At 54.4% G+C, this 20,606-nt stretch overlaps 3 protein-coding genes across 5 annotated transcripts in view; 2 read left to right on the forward strand and 1 right to left on the reverse strand.

Annotated features, from left to right (window-relative positions):
* Positions 1-1,740, forward strand: part of NUP85 (nucleoporin 85) — a 28,853-nt gene extending 27,113 nt beyond the window's left edge. For all 3 annotated transcript variants that reach the window (XM_059996913.1, XM_059996912.1, XM_059996914.1), the window contains 3 exons: positions 607-758; positions 1,086-1,187; positions 1,565-1,740. In XM_059996913.1, coding sequence (XP_059852896.1) covers positions 607-758; positions 1,086-1,187; positions 1,565-1,666 — 356 coding nt within the window. In that variant the 3' untranslated portion in view covers positions 1,667-1,740. The remainder of the gene's footprint in view (positions 1-606; positions 759-1,085; positions 1,188-1,564) is intronic.
* Positions 1,741-1,930: 190 nt separating this feature from the next.
* GGA3 (golgi associated, gamma adaptin ear containing, ARF binding protein 3) lies at positions 1,931-17,625 on the reverse strand. Its single transcript, XM_059996911.1, has 17 exons — positions 17,583-17,625; positions 11,438-11,522; positions 11,233-11,308; positions 9,754-9,852; positions 8,920-9,043; positions 8,595-8,698; positions 8,380-8,460; positions 7,759-7,896; positions 7,095-7,176; positions 6,881-6,997; positions 6,333-6,572; positions 5,878-5,948; positions 5,297-5,592; positions 4,861-5,084; positions 4,394-4,563; positions 4,149-4,259; positions 1,931-3,908 (listed from the first exon to the last, which is right to left on the reverse strand). Exons 1-17 carry the CDS (start codon positions 17,620-17,622, stop codon positions 3,798-3,800), a joined length of 2,169 nt encoding a protein of 722 aa, XP_059852894.1. The 5' UTR covers positions 17,623-17,625; the 3' UTR covers positions 1,931-3,797.
* Positions 17,626-17,812: 187 nt separating this feature from the next.
* MRPS7 (mitochondrial ribosomal protein S7) lies at positions 17,813-20,559 on the forward strand. The gene is made up of 5 exons (XM_059996925.1): positions 17,813-18,022; positions 18,567-18,758; positions 18,874-18,937; positions 19,304-19,471; positions 20,338-20,559. The coding sequence occupies exons 1-5, from the start codon at positions 17,940-17,942 to the stop codon at positions 20,557-20,559; spliced, it is 729 nt and encodes a 242-aa protein (XP_059852908.1). The 5' UTR covers positions 17,813-17,939.
* The last annotated feature ends 47 nt before the right edge of the window (positions 20,560-20,606 follow it).

Raw genomic sequence — 20,606 nt, forward strand, 5'->3', positions numbered from 1 at the left:
GTCTTGTTTCTCATCAAACTTTGACCCACTAGTTTTAGTAACTACCGGTGATTTTCTCACCTGCCAGTCCTTGTGTTTCATAGTTGGCATTCCACTGTATGGCAGGCTTCCTCTTCGTCCCCGTTTATTCTTTCATTTACATCAGTAATGGCCTTATGGGTTATTTTATTCAATCTGTTATATAATTCATGACTCTTGTTTATATTGATGCTTATATTCTCCCAGGTTTGGCTCTCTGGAACCCCTTTTTTTTTTGCAGTACGCGGGCCTCTCGCTGTTGTGGCCTCTCCCATTGCGGAGCACAGGCTCCGGACGCACAGGCTCAGCGGCCATGGCTCACGGGCCCAGCTGCTCCGCGGCATGTGGGATCTTCCCAGACCGGGGCACGAACCCATGTCCCCTGCATCGGCAGGTGGACTCCCAACCACTGCACCACCAGGGAAGCCCTGGAACCCCTTTTAAGCGTGTATTTTGAATCCTTTTGGTCTTGTTGGCCCATGAGCTTGGAGGCCACTCTGGAAGAGTTTCCTTGCTCTGTGGAAAGGCTGGCCTGGGGTCTCTTTTGTTTAGGGTCAGAGGTGACTTAGTGTGCTCTGCTCTCAACAGGAAAGTACCGCGAGTTCCACCGGTTATATGGGGAGAAGCGTTTCGTTGATGCTGCTTCTCTTCTCCTGTCGTTGATGACGTCCCAGATTGCCCCCCGTACTTTCTGGATGACACTACTAACAGATGCCTTGCCCCTTTTGGAACAGAAACAGGTACAGGTTGAGTCCACAGTGATCTTTTGTGCGTGTGCGCATGCATGCGTGTATTCCCCTATAGCGCCCACTCTGGATATCCATATCTACACAAGAAAAACTACTTAATTTGAAATGTGGCATCTGTCTACTGACAGTGCTCAGCCCAGGACCCTGACAAGAGCTGGGAGTGAGAATGGGGGGCTGCTCTACCCTCCCAGGGTTGCATACAGAAAGCACACTTCTCCAAGTGAGATACAAGAAAGGCTGTCTCGGCTTGAGCCCGTGCCCAAACCACTGCAGGCTTTGGCTGGGGAGCAGCTAAGCTAAGCAGCGTCTCTCCCCTAGGTGATTTTTTCAGCAGAGCAAACATACGAGCTGATGAGATGTCTGGAGGACTTGACCTCAGGAAGACCAGTGCGTGGAGAGCCTGATGCCCAGCAACTCCAGGTCAGCTGAGCTTTTCCAGTTTGTTGGTACCACAATGGAGATGAGAAAAGGCTCCTTCTAGCTCAGGTGTACCCCCACCCCGAGATGTTGGCCCCTTACAAACTCACATGCCTCTTAAGATACCTCTTAACCTGTAACTGTGACACGCCAACTTATTTTAGGAGAAAATGGGGTGATTCTAGTGTTCTCGTCTGTTTTTTCTTTCCTGTCAGTCACAGTGGTCCTTTGCATGCAGCTCCATCTTTTAATATTGAGAACTTGCTGGAAGATACTACTGAATATTGTATGCCTTTTATCTACCTTTGGATTAGAGAGTCTTGGGAACTATAAAGAAGGTAAACTTCCTGCTGTGCCTCATGCAGGCTCTTTGCTTTTAGGATGATGACGTAGAGACCACCAAGGTGGAAATGCTGAGACTTGCTCTTGCACGGAATCTTGCCCGGTCAATCATAAAAGAAGGCTCATTGGAAGGTTCCTGAGGCCAGCTCCAACATGTTATCTTTGTAAGGCAATGTATATACGTTTTTAAAAGAATAAATGTTTTCTTTTGCAAATAGAAGGCAAGTTCTTATAGAACTTACAGTTCTTACATCTAGGGAGTTTTTATCTACCACCACCGTAAACCTGAGGTAGCTGTCTTCGAGAAAAAGCCACCCCCAGAAGTTACGGTGAGTGCAGTGCCCTCCTGCTTGAAAGCAGAAACTTGAACAAGAGCATTCAGTGGTTTACTTGTGCTTCTGAAATTTGGCTTCACCTCACAATCATCTGTTAACTTTCCAGTTATCTTCTTTAAAAAAGAAAACGGTCTAGGAACCTTACCTTTCAGCAGCAGCCCTCAGGTGGTGCCAGCATAGCCACCTGTCTACATGTGGAGTTCGTAAGTGGCACCTTCCCCCACACTGGGGCGATTGGTGTCTGTATTAGGAGGATTCCAAATGGGGTGAAAATGGTTTATTTGACATGCAGCAGAACAAGGGCAGCAGTTGATATATCCAGTAGAGTTTTTTGTCACGAAGCAGTGACCTCAATAGTAACAAGTAACACTCATAAATAATTTTAAAGTCTGAAGCTTATAAAGGTACATTTCCATGTTGTAGTCCCACAGACCTTCCCAGGGCTGCAGCAGCCCGTCTCTGGAAAGCTCTTGGATTTATTCCTTAAGTAGTGAAATTGATTCACTTTTGACTGTCCTAGTGAAGCAGTGAAACCTGCTTGCCAACAGTGGGAGGGAAGGGGAGATGACCTCTATGTTGATGGAGTGAGGAAGCCTGGCAAGGAGCAGGGAGGGCTCAGGGAACATGGTTTGTGCCACCTTTCCCCAGAGATGGCTCTGAGCCTATCCAGCTGAGCTCAGGTGAGCTGTGCGCTCTTTCCCCAGCTGGTGGTTCTCACTCTGCCGTTGCCCCGTGAGGCCTAGAGTCCCCGGCCCAGTTCCATCCAGTGGGTGGAGAAGCTTGGGCTGAGCACTGTTGAAGCAATAGGGTCTGGTGACTCGATTCAAGCAAGGCCCCTAATCTCACCACCTCCAGACCCAACATCTTGCTGACAGTGCCCCTGGGCGGCTGGGGACAGGGTTTCTGGGCAGCAGGTATGGACATAGAACTAGTGCAACGTGCCTGACCCTGAGGCCTCCTGTTCCCAATCAGTCACGTGCCACACCACAGGCCATCTGGTGGGAGGCAGGGGAGGCTGAAGCAGGAGGACACAGGGCGCTGGGAGTCGTCCTCCCCTTCAGAGGCGTGAAGGGCAGGACAGCAGTTTATTTCATGCGGAGCAAGAGGTAGTGAGTGAGTAGGATGGCCTGCTCCCGTAGCAGGAGGCACACTTCTCCCAGAAAGTGCTGAGGACCTGCTTCCGGAGGAAAACACTGGTTCTCTTCCATCTTTCCTTCCTATCTGCAGTTTAGGCTGCCATGAGGCCAAGTTCTACTGTTTCTAATAGCTTGAGTTGAGTTCCTCATCCTGCTGCGATGTCCATAGGACACAGCCTGCCACCACCAGGGACAAGCACACAACTCATTATCCAGTGGCCACTCCAGGATGACGCTGCCCATGGAGGGCAGGGTTGGAGATCTGGCAGCATACCAACTCCTTACTCTGGGCCCAGGGCCGTTCAGGACCATTGGGCTTTGCCCACCTCCCTGGAGATGGGAGCAGGAGCCTGCCAAGGGGAAGCACGGAGCAGCAACGGGGAGCTGAGACCTCTGGGGCTGTGAGGACGTGGTCCTTGAGGGAGGGCCCTGAGTCTGTCTTTGGAGACCTCCCCCTCTGTGGCATCAAAGGACGCCAACACAGGGGAAAAACCTACTCCAGCCCTGGGTCCATGTTCCCAGGGCAGGGGTGCAGAGTCTGGGGCCACTCCCCACCCCTGATGCACGTGGCCACTTCAAGTCACACAGGTAGATAAAAACAGGTCCTTTTAGGGGGCCAGAGGAGGAGAGATCATCACAGCAGCTGCTCGGCTCCTGGAAGCAATACCCAGGCCCCCTGTTCCACATCAAAGCTCTTAAGCACTGCAGTCAGGACGTGAAGAAGGACTGGACCTGGAGAGCCTCCCGTCTCAGGGCAGCCTGCCTGGGCTCCAAAGTGCAGACGACAGTGTCCTCTGGGGTCACAGGCTCCCCCACTGCTCCACAGGGGGGAACTGGTCCACCTCCCCCACCTCCGTGCTCAGCTGCTCCCCCAAGGCGAAGGTCAGCCTGTACCGAAGCCTCGCCTTCTCCTGCGGCAGAGGGGCAGCGTGTGAGACGCTCTCTTCTGTGATACCCGTGGGGCCCTGTCTGTGCTGTGGGACAGGCCCTGCTCCTACCACCGCGTCCTCACTCAGCCACTGAACCAGGGTGGAGAAGGGACGCATGTTAATGGCTGTGGTATCACGACACTCCAGGTTGGGAGGTGATATTCCCGAGCCCTAACCTGGGGCAGCCAGGGCTTTAGGCTGGGGTCCCCAGTTCTAGCTCACCTTCAGTGGATTGGCCAGCAGCATGACCTGGGTGATGGCTGCAGGTGGCTGGATGGGGCTAAACGGGGAGAGTTCTGTCCCAGAGGGTGGCTGCAACTTCACTTTCATTGACTAAAGAGAGAGAGAGAGAGAGAAGCTCCTTTGAAGAGACTGCAGGTGCCCCTGAGATGGAACTGGGATTGGACGCAGTGGGTGCAAGATACAGGTGAATTCTGCCTCTTGAGGCTCCAGGAAGCCGGGGGTACCTTGGGCACTGCAGCCTGCAGCACGATGCTCTTGATAGGCAAGGGAGCCGTATTCAGCATGGACACCACCACCACCAGCACGTCAGGCCGTCCTGGAGGACACTCCTTGGCAAAATGGAAGAGGATGCGGAAGCCATTTTTATCATAGGCTGTCACAGGAAGGGCGCTGCCTGTAAGAAGGGGGCGCGTGAGTGTGGAAGGAGAGGAAGGCTGAAGACAGCCAGCAGACCACAGCCAAGCGGGAGGGCGCGGCGGCCCTGTGACAGAGGCTCCACTTCTGCAGGACCTCCCGAGAGTGCACGGTGGGAACAAGCACAGGCTGAGACAGCGGTCAGGTGGGCCACGTGCGGCTCTAAGGGACCCCGGCCTGGAGAGCCTGTACCCTGCCACCCCTGTCGTGTCCCCCACAACACTGTAAGTTGTGAGCCCCACCTCCCCTCTCACCCCAAGCCTCCCTGAACACCTACTAGGCTTGATAGACTCCAGGGGGACGTGGACACTGGTGAGGGAGAGCTCGGGCCCCTGCACGGGGCTGCCCTGGGACTGGAAGGCAGGTGGCTGGAAGAGAGGGCTGCCGGGCGCCGTGGAGAAGGGGAGGAGAGGTCTAGCTGAGGTGCTGGTGGGCAGCAGAGGGGAGGTGGCAGCGCCAGCGAAGAAGCCAGAGGAGACGGGTTTCACCAGGCCTGAGGTCCTGGGAGGCAGGAAGGAGAACAGGGCACGTCAGAGACCAGGCAGAGCTGCTGGGCTGCCCCTCACTAAGGCCGCCAGGCTAGAGCCGGTTCTTCCCCTCCCTAGCTTCCAGATTCCAGACTGAGAGGGAACACTCATGACCCCTCTGGAGCTGCCTCTAGCTCTGCCACGGCCGGGCCTGCCCTCCCCACCAGCCCCTCTCCCACTCATTACGCTTTGGCCTCTTCTAGAAGCTGATCAAGGGCGTCCAGCTGGCGCACGGTGCTGTCGCCCAAAGCTGAACCATGGTGCCCGGGGGCCGCAGGCTCAGCCTTGGGGGCCGAAGCTGGGGCCAGGCCGGTGGAAAATGAGAAGGAGCCGGCCGGGGGGGCTGGAGCGCTGGCTGGGACCACGGGGGCCTGGGAGTTGCCTGCGGGGGCTGCTGAGGGCTGCAGGAGAGGCCCGTCTGAGAGGCTACAGGCACCAGTTCCAGGTTTGGGGCTGAAGAAGTCCAGGTTCGACTGTTCGTTCTGTGGGGAACGGAAAGCGTGAGTGAGCAGAGGGCGCGAAGGGCCCTGCGAGCGGCGGGGGATCTGGGCTCTCCAACCCCCACCCCTTTACTGGGGGCCCTACTGCAGCCCTTCTGGACGAGCAGCCCCTGTCCTCCAAGGACAGGGCAGGGAAAGCGCCGTATCCGGCGTGGTGCCCTAAGGGGTCAAGACAGCAGACAACTGCAGCTGAGGACTAGTGGGGAGGGGGAGGACAGTAGGAAGTGAAGGCTGTCAGCCCTGCAGTCATGTCACCTGTGCCCCTACCTGGAACAGGGGCCACTGGCTGTTTCCAGCTGACTCTCTGGGAGGAGCACAGGGGGCTGGGTCGGTGAGACCTGAGAACAGAGAAGACGACTGCGGTGAGAAGAGGCTCTGGGCTTGGGCAGTCCCAGCCCCACCTCAAGCGAGGTACGGTCACGTGACCAGCGGGGCATCCGTGGGTGACAGGGTGGGGAGGTGTCCCCCAGGCAGCCTCCAGAGGGGAGCGGATCCACTTCAGTCCTTACGTTGAGGGGGCACCTCCCGGGGAGAGGAGAGCAGAGCGAGACACTGGGTCCGCTCTGCTCCCCCTGAGGGACACTGCACTTGGCTCTCTGCCTACAGCGGAAGCCTCCTCCGCCACCCTCGCTAAGCACACGGGCCCCTCAGACCTCCCGCTCCCACGTGCCTAGCTTCCCTACCGGCCCCACCAGAGGCCCTTTCCAGCCCCCAGGACGCACCCAAGCAGAGCAGCTCCTCGTCCAGCAGGCTGAGGGTGTGGCCTGTGCTGCTGGGTCCCGGCGGGGCCTCAGCCTGGCTGGACGAGTGGCTGCGCCCGGGTCCCAAGGCCTGGGGGGGCGGAGGGAGGATAGGGATGCCCGAGGGGCGGGGTACGGGGGCCAGCACTGGGGACAAGCTGCTCGGCGCATCCACCTCGGCAAGGTCAATGAGAGTGCCTTGGTTACTGGAACGGTGGTTTCCTGGATGGACGAAGGGAAGGGGACAGGAATAATCAGGGGCCACACGAGTGGCTGCACAGAGGGAGGGGGAACCCTGACACAGCCTCTGGCCTAATCCCAGAGCACCTGTGCCAGGTGAAGGCTGAAAAGCCAGCGGAGAAGGCAAGCAGGGGAGACCCTGTGCAGACCTCCAAGGGGGACCGCTTGGAGTGGCTGAGAAGCCCCTCGGGCCCTGTGGGATGACACACTGGTCAACCTGCACCGTGGCCTGGTGGTGGGGACCGGGGCTGGTCCAGAGGGGTCGGGAGTGGGGAACCAGAACACTTTACCTTCAGAGTCAGGAATGGCTGAGGTGACCACCTCACCATTGATGACCTGCCCTTCAACGACTGTTTTATAAGAGTTGATGACCCGGGAGAGGTTGTCACTGGCCTGCAGGATGTCCCCTAGAATGGAGAGAGACTTCTTACTCCTGGCCGTGACGGCGTCCCACCTCACACATCCCGACTCCCAGCTCATCTTTGTCAATCCCTCTTCACTCACCTAAACTGCTGTCGTTGTCCTCTGTCTCGCTGGCTAGTTTGAATAACGTCCGCCTCTTGCTCTCACACCGATCAAACAGCTCCTAGAAGAGACCCAGGCAGAAAAACTGGAGCTGGCAGGGTTCTTGGAGAGCATCTATCTCAGCGTTCACGCCCAGCCGCGGGCTCCCCTGGTACCACGGTCAGTTACCGGCAGAGCTGGGCTCGGAGCACACATCTTGCCACCTGCCTCCACCACTCTGTGTCACCCAAGACGCCTGTTCAGGCGGAGAAGTCACCAGGACAGTATGTCCCTTCCTGCCTCCCAGGCTGGCACATGTCTCAGAATTCAGAGTATCTATGTGACCGAGGGCTGAGGTGAGCATCAGGGGCACAGGGCTGGCCTCTCTGCCCAGATGTCCCCGAGGCAGAAAGCGAGGTGGAGCAAAGGCACGCCCCGGAGCAGGTCTGCAGAGTCGCGTAGATGTAGGGGTCCGTGGAGCGCGCGCACCCTGCGCAAGTCAGCCATGGCTCGTGTGCGAAATGGGGACGCACTCCCCTCTACCTGGCTGCTGTGCCGGTTAAGAGGTGAGGGAACACCAGGTGTGTAGCAGCGTCTTAGGGCTGGGACTCGGCGAAGGCTGGCTCCCTTCCCCGGAGCCTGGCCTTCCCAGAGCGGGGCCTACCTTCATGAGCTCTTTATCTGCCTCTGAAGAATCCTCTTTGCTGTAATGAAGCAGCATCTCGCCGAGCAGCTTGACGTTGTTATTAACCTCCTCTAAAGTGTGCAGACGCTTGGTCACCTTCTGGATCCGCGCCTCATCCTGCATCAGAGGATCCAGGAGAAAGAGCTCAACTGGACCCGTCCCACTGCCCCCCAGAATCCCGACAGGCAAGGCTCACACCTTCCCAGAGAACACGAGAGCAGAGGCCAGTCCCACGGAAGCTCGTTTCAGTGCATGATTCTTTTTTTTTTCACCCCCCGCCCGGGCCACTTTTCCCCCTTGGTGTCCATACGTTTGTTCTCTACGTCTGTGTCTCTATTTCTGCCCTCAATGCATGATTCTTGGGAACCACCGGCCTCAGACCCAATCTACAGTTTTTCTTTTAAAGCAACAGTCCTCCCTACCCCCAAACTTGGCCCCAGCTACTCGTGCTCCTCTATCCCATTCTCCCCCAGAAGCTCCCATGCTCCTCCTTCCAGGTGAGGGCTGGGGACAGGGCAAACAACAGGCGCAGCACCAGGGGAAGGGACCTCTGCTCTGTGGCCACGGGATCCTCCACCCCAAGGCTCGGGACCCACTCACTTCCTTCACCATGGACTTGATGAGCTTGTTGGCCTCCTGCAGGTCATCTGGGTTTTTGCTTTTCAACAACTTGGCTAAAAGCTGGAAGAGGAGGGTATCAGAGGTAGAGGAACAGGCAACTCCCCACCTGGGGAGAACACAGGACCGGAGCTCCCCACAGCACTGAGCAAGCCCACACCTCATCTGAGGACGCTGCAGGCTGGAATCCACTTTACCTTGGACTTCTCCTCATCATCAAAAACAGGGTTTTTGGGACGAGGTGGCGGAGAGGGGATCAGTGTCCTGTCCATAGGGATCAGCGGGTCCGACTGCACAATGCCTGAAATGGGACGGGGCAGCGTTCGCGCAGGCTGGGCCGCGCTCTTTCCCCTCCTCATGCAGCAAGGGGGCGCTCCCAGGGACCAGGCCTGCGGGCCGCAGCCCCCCCTCATTCCCTCACAGCCCAGCCCCTCCCGCTGTCTTAGGCGGACACCCCTCATTCTTCCTGGCCTTGGCCAGCCTTCAGGGCTGCTTTGAGGCTGAGGGAAGGCAGGCGCATACCCTGTCTCTTCAACATGTGGTAGGCATCCTTGATCTTGGATTCTTCCGGCAGCGCCAACGTCCAGCTATAAAGCAGCTCAATAACCTTGGTCTTCACTTTCTCAGACACCCTGTCCCCCAGGTACTAAGAGGCAAAAGGAAATGGGAAAACTTAGCGCAGTCTGGAGGCAGAGACAGAGGGAGCGCTCTCTTCACGGCAGTATAATGGTCGCTAGTTGGATACAGTCCTCAAGCTTCCTCCAAACCCGCAGGTGTGAGGCGTGAGTGCGACAGTACTGGGAGGGGAGGGCAGGAGACGGCCTGCACACGGCCCGCACACGGCCGTATCCATCCGGCGTACAGACGGTAGTCAGGCCGGGGGCTGGGAGCTCCTCACGGCGTTTCCACACACAGTCTGCCAGAAACAGAACTGCACTTTCCCTCAGAGGAGTTAATGAGAACCTCTTTGCTATGAAGAATTGTTCCCTCTGCCGTAAGTGGGTGCCCAGAGCTTAGGCAACACTAGTGTGCGATGGAAGCCCGGTGATGAGGGAGGCCAGCTGCTCGTGTCCACGTGAGGCAGGCGAGGAAGAGTGACTGCTGTCACTAGAAGCCCAGGGTCCAACGCTACACAGGCCCTCCCCTGACATGCGCACAGGTGCTGCCACACCACCTGTCACGTTTAGACTGGGAGCCCTGTCTGGACATCCTGCTACTGTCAGAGCCTAGCTCTCTGAGGACAGGACCCAGGGAATCTCAGATCCATGGAGATGCTGGTCTGTGCAGTGAAAGGCAGTAAGATGGGGCGGGGTACGAAAGAAGTTCCTAGAAACGAGGAAACTGCCACTGACTTACCTTTGGAGAGACGACTTTGATCAACTCATTCAAAAACCGGAACTTTCCCACTTCGTTATGAAATCTCCTCCCACAGTTCTTCATGCAGGCCTCCAGCACCTGGACCACACAAAGGCACGGCGCTCAGGCCTGGGACCTGGCACTCGGCCAGACCCCACACAGAGGGAGCGCTGAATAAATACTCACCCAAGGAAGGAGCTAACCAGGAAAAGAGGCGTGCACTGCCCCAGGGGACATCAGCGCACCAGGATTACTGACGAAAGAGCCCCTCAAACTGTAAACCTCTCCTGGGGAAGCTCAACAGGAACTAAAGTAAAAAACCCTGAGACCCAGATACCAAGACAGATCGAGTGTCAGTCCTGGAAGGTGCCTGCCTGCAGATTCTGCCCTTGTGTTTTACAGGTGAGGAGACGGAGACCCAGAGAGCACACGCCTCTCTCAGGGTCCAAGGTTCTTTCCATAAGCTGATCAACGTTTTGGGGAGGTGGGAGAGAATTCTGTTAAATTCTGTTTTCTTCATTGTAGATGGTACACTACTTCCCCTCCCCCGGCCCCCATCTATTTTCCTTCTGGGGCCCATAGGACCTGCCTTGAGTTCCTCCAAGGAGCAGACCACCCCAGTGCTGCCCCCTTCCCTGGCTTCTGTCCTTGTAAAGCGGGGTTTTTCAACTGCACCACTGCTGACATTTTGGGCCGGTCACTTGTTGTAGAAGCCTGTCCTCAGCAGCACCCCTGGCCTCTACCCACTAGATGCCAGTAGCACCTCCTGACCTGTGACAACCAAAAGTGTCTCCAGACATTGCCCAATGTACCCTGGGGGACAAAACTGCCCCCAGTCAAGAACCACTGTTCTAAGGCCATTGCTCTCCGGAGGACACAGCAGAGCCATGTGCGTGGGCTAAGTGCCTTTTCCACGACCGTGTCCCCCTCTCCCGGTTTTCCAGGAGCTGAACCAAGTGAGGAGAGAACCTGGGCCCCCTGGCTTAGGGGAGAGCCCGGGAGGCGCCCGCGTGCTGCACACGGCTCCACGTCCTGACCCCCCTTAGTCTGAATAAACGCTAGGATCTGCCTGTTGGTGTGATGCCTTCACTAGTAACCGGCATTATTTTTAGCTACAGGATGAATCACACTTGGCCAACTCTTACCTGGCAAGACAGCTCTGTCAGCCTCTCTTCAAGAAGCCCTCTCTGAGCCTCACCCACAGCCCAGGGCCCCTGCCCCTCGTTCCCTCCCTCAGCCACTCTGCTTTTCCCACTAGACCTTGTGGCCACGCTTCAGCCATCCGTGAAGCTCAGTGCCTGGCACAGGGGCACACACACTTGTGGCACAGCTGACTGAGCAAGGTCCAGGTATGTCTAGTTTGTATCGAGGGTGTTCAGCTGGCTGAGGGTGTGAGCCCTGACCCCCCGAGAGATCCCAGCGGGCTCACGGGGAAAGGCCTGGGCTCATGAAGATCCTCCGTCAGCACGAAGAACCTACCGTCAGGGCCTGGACTGCCTCCCATTCCTGCGGAGACTGGATCTTATGGGCCAGCAGTCGGACGGCGATCTGTGGCCTGGGAGACAAGCAGACCACACTTTCAGGACACTGACCCGAGGCCATCTGGCTAGCCCTCCTTGGTCACAGTTTTTTACTTTTCCAGTCAACTACCTCTTACCTGCCCCCTAACAGCTTTGAGACTCACCCTTCAAGCTCTTTGTTGATCTGATCACAAAAGCCAATTATGTATTCCCAGTCCTCCTGGCGGTTGGAAGGATTCGTGGCTTTATCTTGGGACAGAACAAAGAAGAGTACGGTTGTTATAAAGAGTAAGGAGGACAGTATGGAAGGTTTTCCTCACGCTTTTTAGGCACTGATGTGAAGAAATTTCTTCTCTAGGAGAAAAGACTCAATAGTTCAGTCAGAAAGCAAGTCAAATACAAATACCACTTTCTGTCCAATATTTTGAAAGTCACAAACGAAAGAGAAAACAAATCCTAAGCCTCTCATTTTTTTTTTTTTTTTTTTTTTTTTTGCGGTACATGAGCCTCTCACTGTTGCGGCCTCTCCCGCTGCGGAGCACAGGCTCTGGACGCGCAGGCTCAGCGGCCATAGCTCACGGGCCCAGCCACTCCGCGGCATGCGGGATCCTCCCGGACCGGGGCAAGAACCCGTGTCCCCTGCAACGGCAGGCGGACCCTCAACGACGGCGCCACCAGGGAAGCCCCTAAGCCTCTCATTTTAAGGCAAGCTAGCAACATTTACTGAACCCCTCTGAGCACCAATCACTGTGCTATCTGTCCCTGGGGTTGCAGAAACAGAATCTGAGCTTGAGTAATCTGCACCCTTAAGTTTTGTTTTGTTGTTTGGTTTTTGTTTTTGGCTGCACTATGCAGCATGTGGGATCTTAATTCCCCCGACCACTGGACCACCAAGGAAGTCCCAGCACCTTAAGTTTATTATTATTTGTTTATTTATTTTTGGCTGCGTTGGGTCTTCGTTGCTTCGCGTGGGCTTTCTCTAGTTGTGGCGAGCGGGGGCTACTCTTCGTTGCGGTGCACAGGCTTCTCACTGCAGTGGCTTCTCTTGTTGCGGAGCACGGGCTCTAGGTGTGCGGGCTTCAGTAGTTGTGGCACGAGAGGCTCAGTAGTTGTGGTGCACGGGCTTAGCTGCTCCGCAGCATGTGGGATTTTCCCGGACCAGGGCTCAAACCCTTGTCCCCTGCATTGGCAGGCGGATTCTTAACCACTGCGCCACCAGGGAAGTCCCCACCCTTAAGTTTAAAGGGTCTTCCATGATCAAGGACAAAGACAAGCGTTGAAGAGTTCTCAGAGGGTCACTGAGGGTTTAAATTCCAGGAGCTAAATGCCAAGTCTCCTAATACTTGGTGTGGGTCCTCTCTTCTCTGTTATCCCCAGAACCTGTGCTTATAGAGGATGGCCCCAGCTGAGGGTGGTTAAATGTGTTCCCATCTCTGATTCAGATCTTGGAGTTGGCCTCTTCTAGAAAGCACTCTCAAGCTGTTTGCTAAATTTAGGGCTTCAGGTTCGGAAGACAAAAGGAAGACTGAAGGCGTGGATCCTTTTTTAAGTACCAGGCTCCTCCTGCAGATTTCCACAAGGGCCAAAAGCAGAGTGAGAGCCTGTAAAAAGCCCTTCCCAACAAGGGGTGTTGTTAGATGTTCCTAAATTCTGATTCTTCGTGACTGTTTTCTTAACTTCCTTTTCCCCTAACATTAAAAGTCACTAGCTCCACGACCAAATCCTAACAGGGACTCCTAGCCACCCCCTACCCCTCCAATAGGAGTCACAAGAATCAGCAGACGCCAGCTGGCAGCAGAGGGAACACCTGCAGCGCCCAGTGCTGCGCGTGCGTGGCAGCGTTTCTGCTCTGGTTGCAAGAAAATTCTGATGGTTTAGGATCATATTTGGAGGAAAAACGAGATGTCAGTCCTCAATCCTGAGAAGAGAATTGGCAGGCCCTTCAAAATGTCACGCTTGAAGGGAAGGGAGGTTAATTCTATCAAGAGGGGCTATTTATTGCCACAGTGACCTACTAGCTGTTACCCTCCAGAAAAGCCCCGAGTCTCTCCCACCAGGTGTATCGGCATGGCTTTGTTACTAATCCCTATCATTTGAGATGCTTAACGTTCTCATGACGTTAAGAGGCTGTAGGATACTAAAAGGTGGTCTGAGGAGCCATACCTACACCTGTCACTCTCATCATTTTGGGGACAGTCGCATGCCTCGTGATATAAGAAAAAGAAGCCCACTCGCTTCCACTGTTTGCAACTAGAAAAGCATCTTACAGATACAGCGTACAATGTGGACAGCCCCTCCCCACACACGGGCATTCACCAAACAATGTACTCTGCCCGGGGCTGCCCGTAGCTCCTGTAGCATTTCTCCTCCCAAGAACGCTCCCACTTACTTTTCACTTATGTTCAACATCTCTAGAATCCCACTCCCTTTCCCCTTGACAGATCTTTTTACTGCAAACCCGCAGGGAGCTCTCTGCCTACACATGAGCACAAAAAGCCCTGGTTTCAGCCATGGTTGGTCCCACTTCTGAGTATATCCTCTGACTCTCCAGCCAGCTCAGACAGCAGACCTCAGTCACCCACGGGAACCGGAAGACCCTCTGGGGATGATTCTGGGCGACTCAATCGCGCCATCTGCCCACTGCCTCGCCAGCAGACTCACAACTGTCACCCCCTCAACACTCTCCTTCACCTGGCACGGAGGTGACACCAGAGCCTCCTCTCAGGTCCTGCCTTCTAGAACTGCCCCTCTGGGCTCTACTCTGATTCAAGGTTTCTATTTTTGAGGCTCCGCTGAAAGCCTTATTCTAGTCTGTGTCTTTGCCTCTCTGTTTCCTGCTCTCATTTTCAACTTAGTTCCATCTCTAGCCTTGACTGTCGTGGACCGTTGGTCAAGTAGGGATGGAAACAGCAGCATTGGCCACGCCTTCCCAACACGGCTCAGATAGTCCAGTGATGACAAGTTCTATGTAGCAAATGACGTAGAAATAAGCAGAGGCAAGGACACAGATGGAAAGGGAGTCAAGAGTCAGCCTGCAGTGCTGTGGTCTGGAATCGAGGGAGACTTAGTCAATCACCAGGTCTTTGTTAAGCAGCCATAGAAAACTAAGTACACAGCGTGGTAGGCCCTGGAGGGACTACAGTAAAAGTACAAGATTCGGATCCTACCCTTGAGGACGTCACGCTCTTCTGGTGCAACACATGAGAAATCACCAGAGCAAAAAACAAGACAGGGTGTAATTTTAGGTGCTAATTTGGTGCAGAAACGAGTCTAAAAACAAACCCATCACTTCTACTTCCTGACTTCCCTGTTTCTATAAATGCTGCCACCATTCAAAAGCTCCTTTTGCCCCACCCCCAGGCACCCAGGTTTGAACACTCCTTCCCTCTCCTCACCCATTTTCATCAGTCAGTCACAATCCCTTCCTTCTCGATTTTTTTCTGGGGGTGGGGGGCGCATGTCACACAGCTTGTGGGATCTTACAATAGTTCTCTCACCAGGGATCGAACCCGGGCCCTCAGCAGTGAGAGTACCAAGTCCTAACCACTGGACCGCCAGGGAAGTCCCCTCAATGTCTTTTTAAAACTCTCACTTCTTCTTTTCTTATTCCTTCCCCAACCTCCTTACTTCTCACCTGCTTCCAGAACTTCTGCTCCAACCCATCCTTTGTAAAAACACCAACATGAACCTTCACAAAACACTAATTTTACCAGGTACAGTTGGAATGGGGACCTCCTAACTGTAGACACGTAAACTTCTTGGGCTGGAATTCAAGCTGGTCCGGAATCTAGTTCTAACTTCTAACTTCCCAGCTTTCTCTCCCACCACACTCCCACAGGAACCCCCTGCTTGAACCAGCCAAACAGCTGTTACTGCATACCCCAGACGTGGTCTGCTCCCTCCACATCACTGTCTGGTGTTTTCTTTGCCAATTTTCCCATTCCTTAGGGCCTAGCTCGACTGCAATCTCCCCACTGGGAGAACCATCTTCCATTCCACTTATTCCCAATTTCCCAGAGAAACTGTCTGAATTTTAGCATTTATGGCTCTTGCTTTTATCTTTTTACTTAAAAATGCTGTATCCACTCCAGCATCACTTTCTTCAAACTGAAGGCAAAGATTGTTTGAACTTCTTAATTTTCATCACACCTCACACACATAGCAGGTAGTCACTAGACGCTGATCAGCTGCTGTAACGCAGGACTTTGGAGAAGGCTGAGATCAAGAGGTGGTTTACGGGGAAGGAGATTCTGGGGTGCATTTTACAGCATGTAGTGGAGCAAAGGGGAACAGGGCTTTCAGATAAGGAGAGGAATGTGTGTTGGTGGGACAAGAACATCCAACTGACCAAAGTAAGGAAGAATATCAGGAAGCCACAAAGAGGAAGCAGCAGAATGACTTAACTAAACAGAAGTGCTCTCTGGGAGCAGAATGCAGAATGGACTGATATGGGGAGGGGAGAGGCCTGAGACAGTGGGCCCAGCAGAGGCTTCTGTAATAATTCCAGCAAACTGGGACTTTCCCGGTGGTCCAGTGGTAAAGAATCTGCCTTACAATGCAGGGGACGCAGTTTAGATTGCTGGTCAAGGAACTAAGATCCCATATGCCGCGGGGCAACCAACCCCACACGCCACAACTACTGAGCTCACGCGTCTCAACTAGAGCCCGCGTGCCACAACTAAGACCCAACACAGCCAAAAATAAAATAATTAATAAATCTTAAAAAAAAAAATTCCAGCAAACCACGGAGTGACAAGGACATAGACTAAGATGGTGCTGAACTCCAAGCACTGGTTTGTTCAATTGGTACAGTTCACACCATTAAGTCATAAGAACCAGGAAAGTGGACAGAGGGTAAGAATGGAAGAAATCTTACCACTGCCCCAAGTGTCACTCTAAGTTACAGGAAGGGGTCAAAGGCCAGTCTCAGCTCTAGTCTCTACAGATACCATCCCTGTCCCCCATCACCATCTCCACTCTCTCTCAGAAACAGGTCAGTCTGCTCTTTCAAACTAACGCTAAACCTAGCCTATTAAACTCAGCTTAGATCATTTAAATTACTCCAATGTCCCCATTAATATCTATGAATGGAACCAATTCCAGTGTGATTATATCCAGTTGGGTGGCTCTGGGCAAATGAATTGATGAGACGGTGCCCTCTTTTTGTGAAATTGTGACAGAAGTACCTACTTTGCTGGGATACTTGATAAATGAATTAAATGAACGTCTTTGGAGCACTGAGCTCCTTGGAGGACAGTTCCATATATACAGAAGGCTTTGTGACCTGCCTGCAACTGCAGGTTTTGCAAACATAACTTAAGTTCAACCACCTGAACAGGGTTTCTTATTAAGAAAAGTCAGGCAATTGGAGGAAACACGCATCACCTCCAAGAGCCTGCAGGCTCTAGTAAATAACAGATACTGCACAAGGCAGTATCTAGGCATCTTGCCCGTCTTATCACCCTGTCCAATTTGTCTTCACTTAAAGAGGCCTCTAGGGGTCTCCTCTAGTCCATAGTTAAATCAACGTATTAACGCTTCAACCAAATACTACCTGCTAAGGTTAACCCGTATCTCCTTAAGAGCAGTATGAATTAGCAGTCATAGCAATAGGCCGCTATAACTACACCATCAATGCTGTGCCCCTCAGCTTTGCTTTGAGTAGGTTACCAGCGAATGACTCGCGAAGACGTGCGGTGGTGGGGGAGGGGAGCAGCCGCCCCCACCCCCTCAACATAGCTTTCAGCACGCTTTGGTCACTGCAGGAAGAAGGTAGAGCTCTGTTCTCTCTGTCTCACTTTGGATTACTCTCACTTCAAACATTCAGCCGGCCCGAAGCGGTCACTTCCCGAATACATGGTCACAATTCTGAAGCTATGTGTGTATGCTCTGCGACACCCACCGCTCCCGGAGTTTCAGCCCAAATCCGGAGCTTTTCCCTTCGTCAGGGAGGCGCAGGGGGCCCGGAATCAGCCGCGCGCGGCCCCACTACAGTCTCCCCCAAGCGCCGATGCATGCCAGCCCGAAGCACTTGGCTGTCGCTTTCCCGGAGCCCGCGGGGACGGGACAGGACCCGAACTCACGCCGCTGCTCGCGGGAGCGGGAGAAGGCGCAGTAGCACGGGGAGCAGGGGCCGGGACGTCCTGCTGGGGAAGGGGCGTGATCGCGGGACGCTCGCGGCGCGGGCGAGGCCAGGCGCGGGCTGCCTGGCGGCGCCACCGCGGGGCCCGGGGACGCGGCGGAGAGGTGCGGGTGGGGCGGTGCGGCTCTGCGGCTCGAGAGCAAACAGAATCCGCCGCGACTACTCACTGAGCCAGGACTCCAGACTCTCCCCTTCCGCCTCCGCCATATTGCAGCCGCCAGGGCCGGCCCAGCGGCCTCAAACCTCGCGAGAATCTGAAAGAGAAAAGCCGGGGCGGGGCCTGCACAGGGGCCTGAGATTACCGAGCGCCGCCACCGAGGGTGGCGCCAGGCTGCGACGGATAATGGGAGAGCGAATGTTTCCTTTTGACTCTTCGCTTTAGACCTCGGAGTGAGAGGCTCTTAAGGCTCAGATTAATAGGGTGATGCACAGCGTTAGGACCCTTTAGAGCCTTTTCCCCGTCTTCCGTCACTCGCTCAGGCACGCCGAGGGCAGCCTCTCTAGGGTCCTCGTGGCCAGCCAAGATGGCTGCCTCCGCGGTGACGGCTGTGCGAGGGTGGTCGGGCTTGCTGCTGGGCGTGCGGAGTATTGTCCTGAGGCTTCCAGGGTGAGAGGGCGGCGGGCAGCTGGGAGGCCGCTTGTGTCTTCACGGAGGGGCCTGCTGGGAAGGAAGGGGGAGCCACAGGCAGGCCTCGCGGGTTCCAGGAGAGAGCCTGGGGGCCGGGATATCTGAGTCTAAGCCTCTTGAACCAGCCGCGTGACTTTGAGTCAACCTGAAGGCTTAGTGACTGCTCCCAGCCCGAGGGGTTCTCACTTGGAACGGCAAGTGCGATCTTGGTAAAGAACTCAGAGGTGGGATTTTCTTTGCTGGGAGTTGGAGGGAGAGATGCATAGGCGGGTTGTCTATCCTCAGGTTCAGGAGCCTGTCCTTACCGTTGGCACTTGAAGAGCAGACTTTCTTGGCCTGTTTGGGGGAGGTCCTCCTACCTCTTGGGACAAGAACCAGAAGTTTTGCGGTTCAGCTTTGGCTGGCGGTCTCCACGCTGCTCTCACTCGTCGGCGGATTGGCACACATGCCTGTCGTTAAGTCAAGCCTTTTCACTTGTGGAGTCAGCTTTTGCCCTTCTCTTCCTCTCCCCCCCGCCTCCCAGGCTAACCCAGGTGAGGTGGAGCCGCTATGGTCCTGAATACCAGGATCCCCAGATTGACAAGGGATATTTCCGCAAGCCCCTGGCCGCGCTGACTGAGGAGGAAAAGTATGAGAGGGAGCTCAGGAAGACTCAGGTTATCAAAGCTGCCCCTGCGACGAGAACAAGCTCTGTGTTTGAAGACCCAGTGATCAGGTTAGAAGGAAACAAATTTTTGTTCTGCGGAGTGGGACCGCACCAGGGAGGGTCTGCAGTAGGGGTTCCCTGATACAGCCCTGGCGCGCTAAACATGTTGCTTTTCTCATTGAAGTAAATTCACCAACATGATGATGAAAGGAGGAAACAAAATACTGGCCAGATCCCTCATGACACAGGTAACCAGTACCTCTTTCTCATTTTTGTTTTCCCCATAGCTTTGTACTTGGCTCTTTAATGTTAACATCAAAAATAATTCATTCTATACCTTCATTAAAATTAACTTTCATGTACTTATGTATGGAATGGGGGCTTTAAGGAAGTCCTGCAGGAGTCAACCACTGCCATTCCCTATCCCTATGTGACAAATCTTAGCCTGCTTTTTCTGTCCTAGTCCAGGATCTTTGTTTCAGAAGTGCTGAGGGAGTAGCTGTACAGCTACAGAAGAAGAAGAGAATGATGGGAGTAAGGGGCAAGGTCCTAGCTCAGCTGGGTTAAACTTTTAGGGAGCCTGGGGCAGCCTCTTCCACTGTATCCCTTTGCAGACTCTGGAAGCTGTGAAAAGGAAACAGTTTGAGAAGTACCACACTGCTTCTGCTGAGGAACAGGCAACCATTGAACGCAACCCTTACACCATCTTCCACCAAGCACTGAAAAACTGTGAGCCTGTGATTGGGCTGGTGTCCATCCTCAAGGGTGGCCATTTCTATCAGGTGAGTGGTCAGGGTGGGAAAGCACGGCTGGTCACGTGTGAAACAAGATGATGGGAGTGGGTAGAGTTGGGCCAAGGTTGATAGCTTTCTAAGGACTGGGGAGAGTCAGGATCAGCTCATCTGAGTCCCACAGTGTAAAGATTACAGGCAGAAGATGGAAGAAAGCAAAAAAAAACGTATCCAAGTGACCTCTTTTGAAGGCCCACCCTACCCCCCATTCTGTTCAGCATTCTGTGTTCTAAACTATAAGCTTCTCATGGTGAGGGACTGTGTTTGTATCTCATGTTTATACACCAGTGTCTGGTGTAGTGCTTGAGTGACGCTTCATCGCCGTTTGCTGAACTGAACTGGGTGTCTCTATCATGCCATTTAATATTTCATCGTCATAATCCGGTGTTCGTGTCTTTCCTTTTTCAATGTAAACTTCATAAGGGTAGAGACATTTTCATTAACGTCTGTGTCCCTAGGGTCGGCATGGTACCTGGCACATAGTGGGGGCCTGGCAAATGATTCTTGGACAAGAGGGTCTTCTTTCTAGGCACGCATGATCTGTGTTGGCTAAGTCATGCCCAGCTGACAGGGCTTTTCCCAGTGGTGCCTGTTATCAACTTGGCTGAGCTCCCTTTAGAGGTGAAAGAGGCCAGTACTCAAGGACTGTTTGCTCGATGAATGCCTGATGTCTGCTGCACCGAGGTCAGCCAGGGGTGAGAGAGGCTCCGAGGGGAAAAGACAGGCCCCCTCCTCAGCAGGCTTGCCAGGGCTGGCCCAGAGCAGACCTGTGGCTGCTTCTTAAGAGCTCTAGGAGGAGGGAGGCTGCAGTCCTGGCAAGTTCTTAGACTAACTTGCCCGTGTCCAATCTTGCCCAGGTCCCTGTGCCGCTAGCCGACCAGCGTCGCCGCTTCCTGGCCATGAAGTGGATGATTACTGAGTGTCGGGAGAAGAAGCACCGGCGGATGCTGATGCCGGAGAAGCTGTCCCAGGAGCTGCTGGAGGCTTTTCACAACCGGGGCCCTGTGATCAAGAGAAAGCACGACATGCACAAGATGGCCGAGGCCAACCGCGCGCTGGCCCACTACCGCTGGTGGTGACGGGCGGGCGGAGGAGCCGGGAGGAGCCCAGCACGCTGCTGTAGAAG

The sequence above is a fragment of the Delphinus delphis genome, chromosome 19 (assembly GCF_949987515.2).
Source record: "Delphinus delphis chromosome 19, mDelDel1.2, whole genome shotgun sequence".
Lineage (NCBI taxonomy): Eukaryota > Metazoa > Chordata > Mammalia > Artiodactyla > Delphinidae > Delphinus > Delphinus delphis.

Excerpts from the sequence above, each read along its gene's own strand:
- GGA3 (XM_059996911.1), bottom strand. The coding sequence starts at position 17,622 with ATGGCGGAGGCGGAAGGGGAGAGTCTGGAGTCCTGGCTCA. Across the intron at positions 5,949-6,332 it reads CGAGGAGCTGCTCTGCTTGG|GTCTCACCGACCCAGCCCCC; the intron begins GTGCGTCCTGGG and ends CTCTGTTCTCAG. Across the intron at positions 5,085-5,296 it reads CTTCTAGAAGAGGCCAAAGC|GACCTCAGGCCTGGTGAAAC; the intron begins GTAATGAGTGGG and ends CCTGCCTCCCAG.
- MRPS7 (XM_059996925.1), top strand. The coding sequence starts at position 17,940 with ATGGCTGCCTCCGCGGTGACGGCTGTGCGAGGGTGGTCGGGCTTGCTG. Across the intron at positions 18,759-18,873 it reads TTTGAAGACCCAGTGATCAG|TAAATTCACCAACATGATGA; the intron begins GTTAGAAGGAAA and ends TTCTCATTGAAG. Across the intron at positions 19,472-20,337 it reads AGGGTGGCCATTTCTATCAG|GTCCCTGTGCCGCTAGCCGA; the intron begins GTGAGTGGTCAG and ends AATCTTGCCCAG.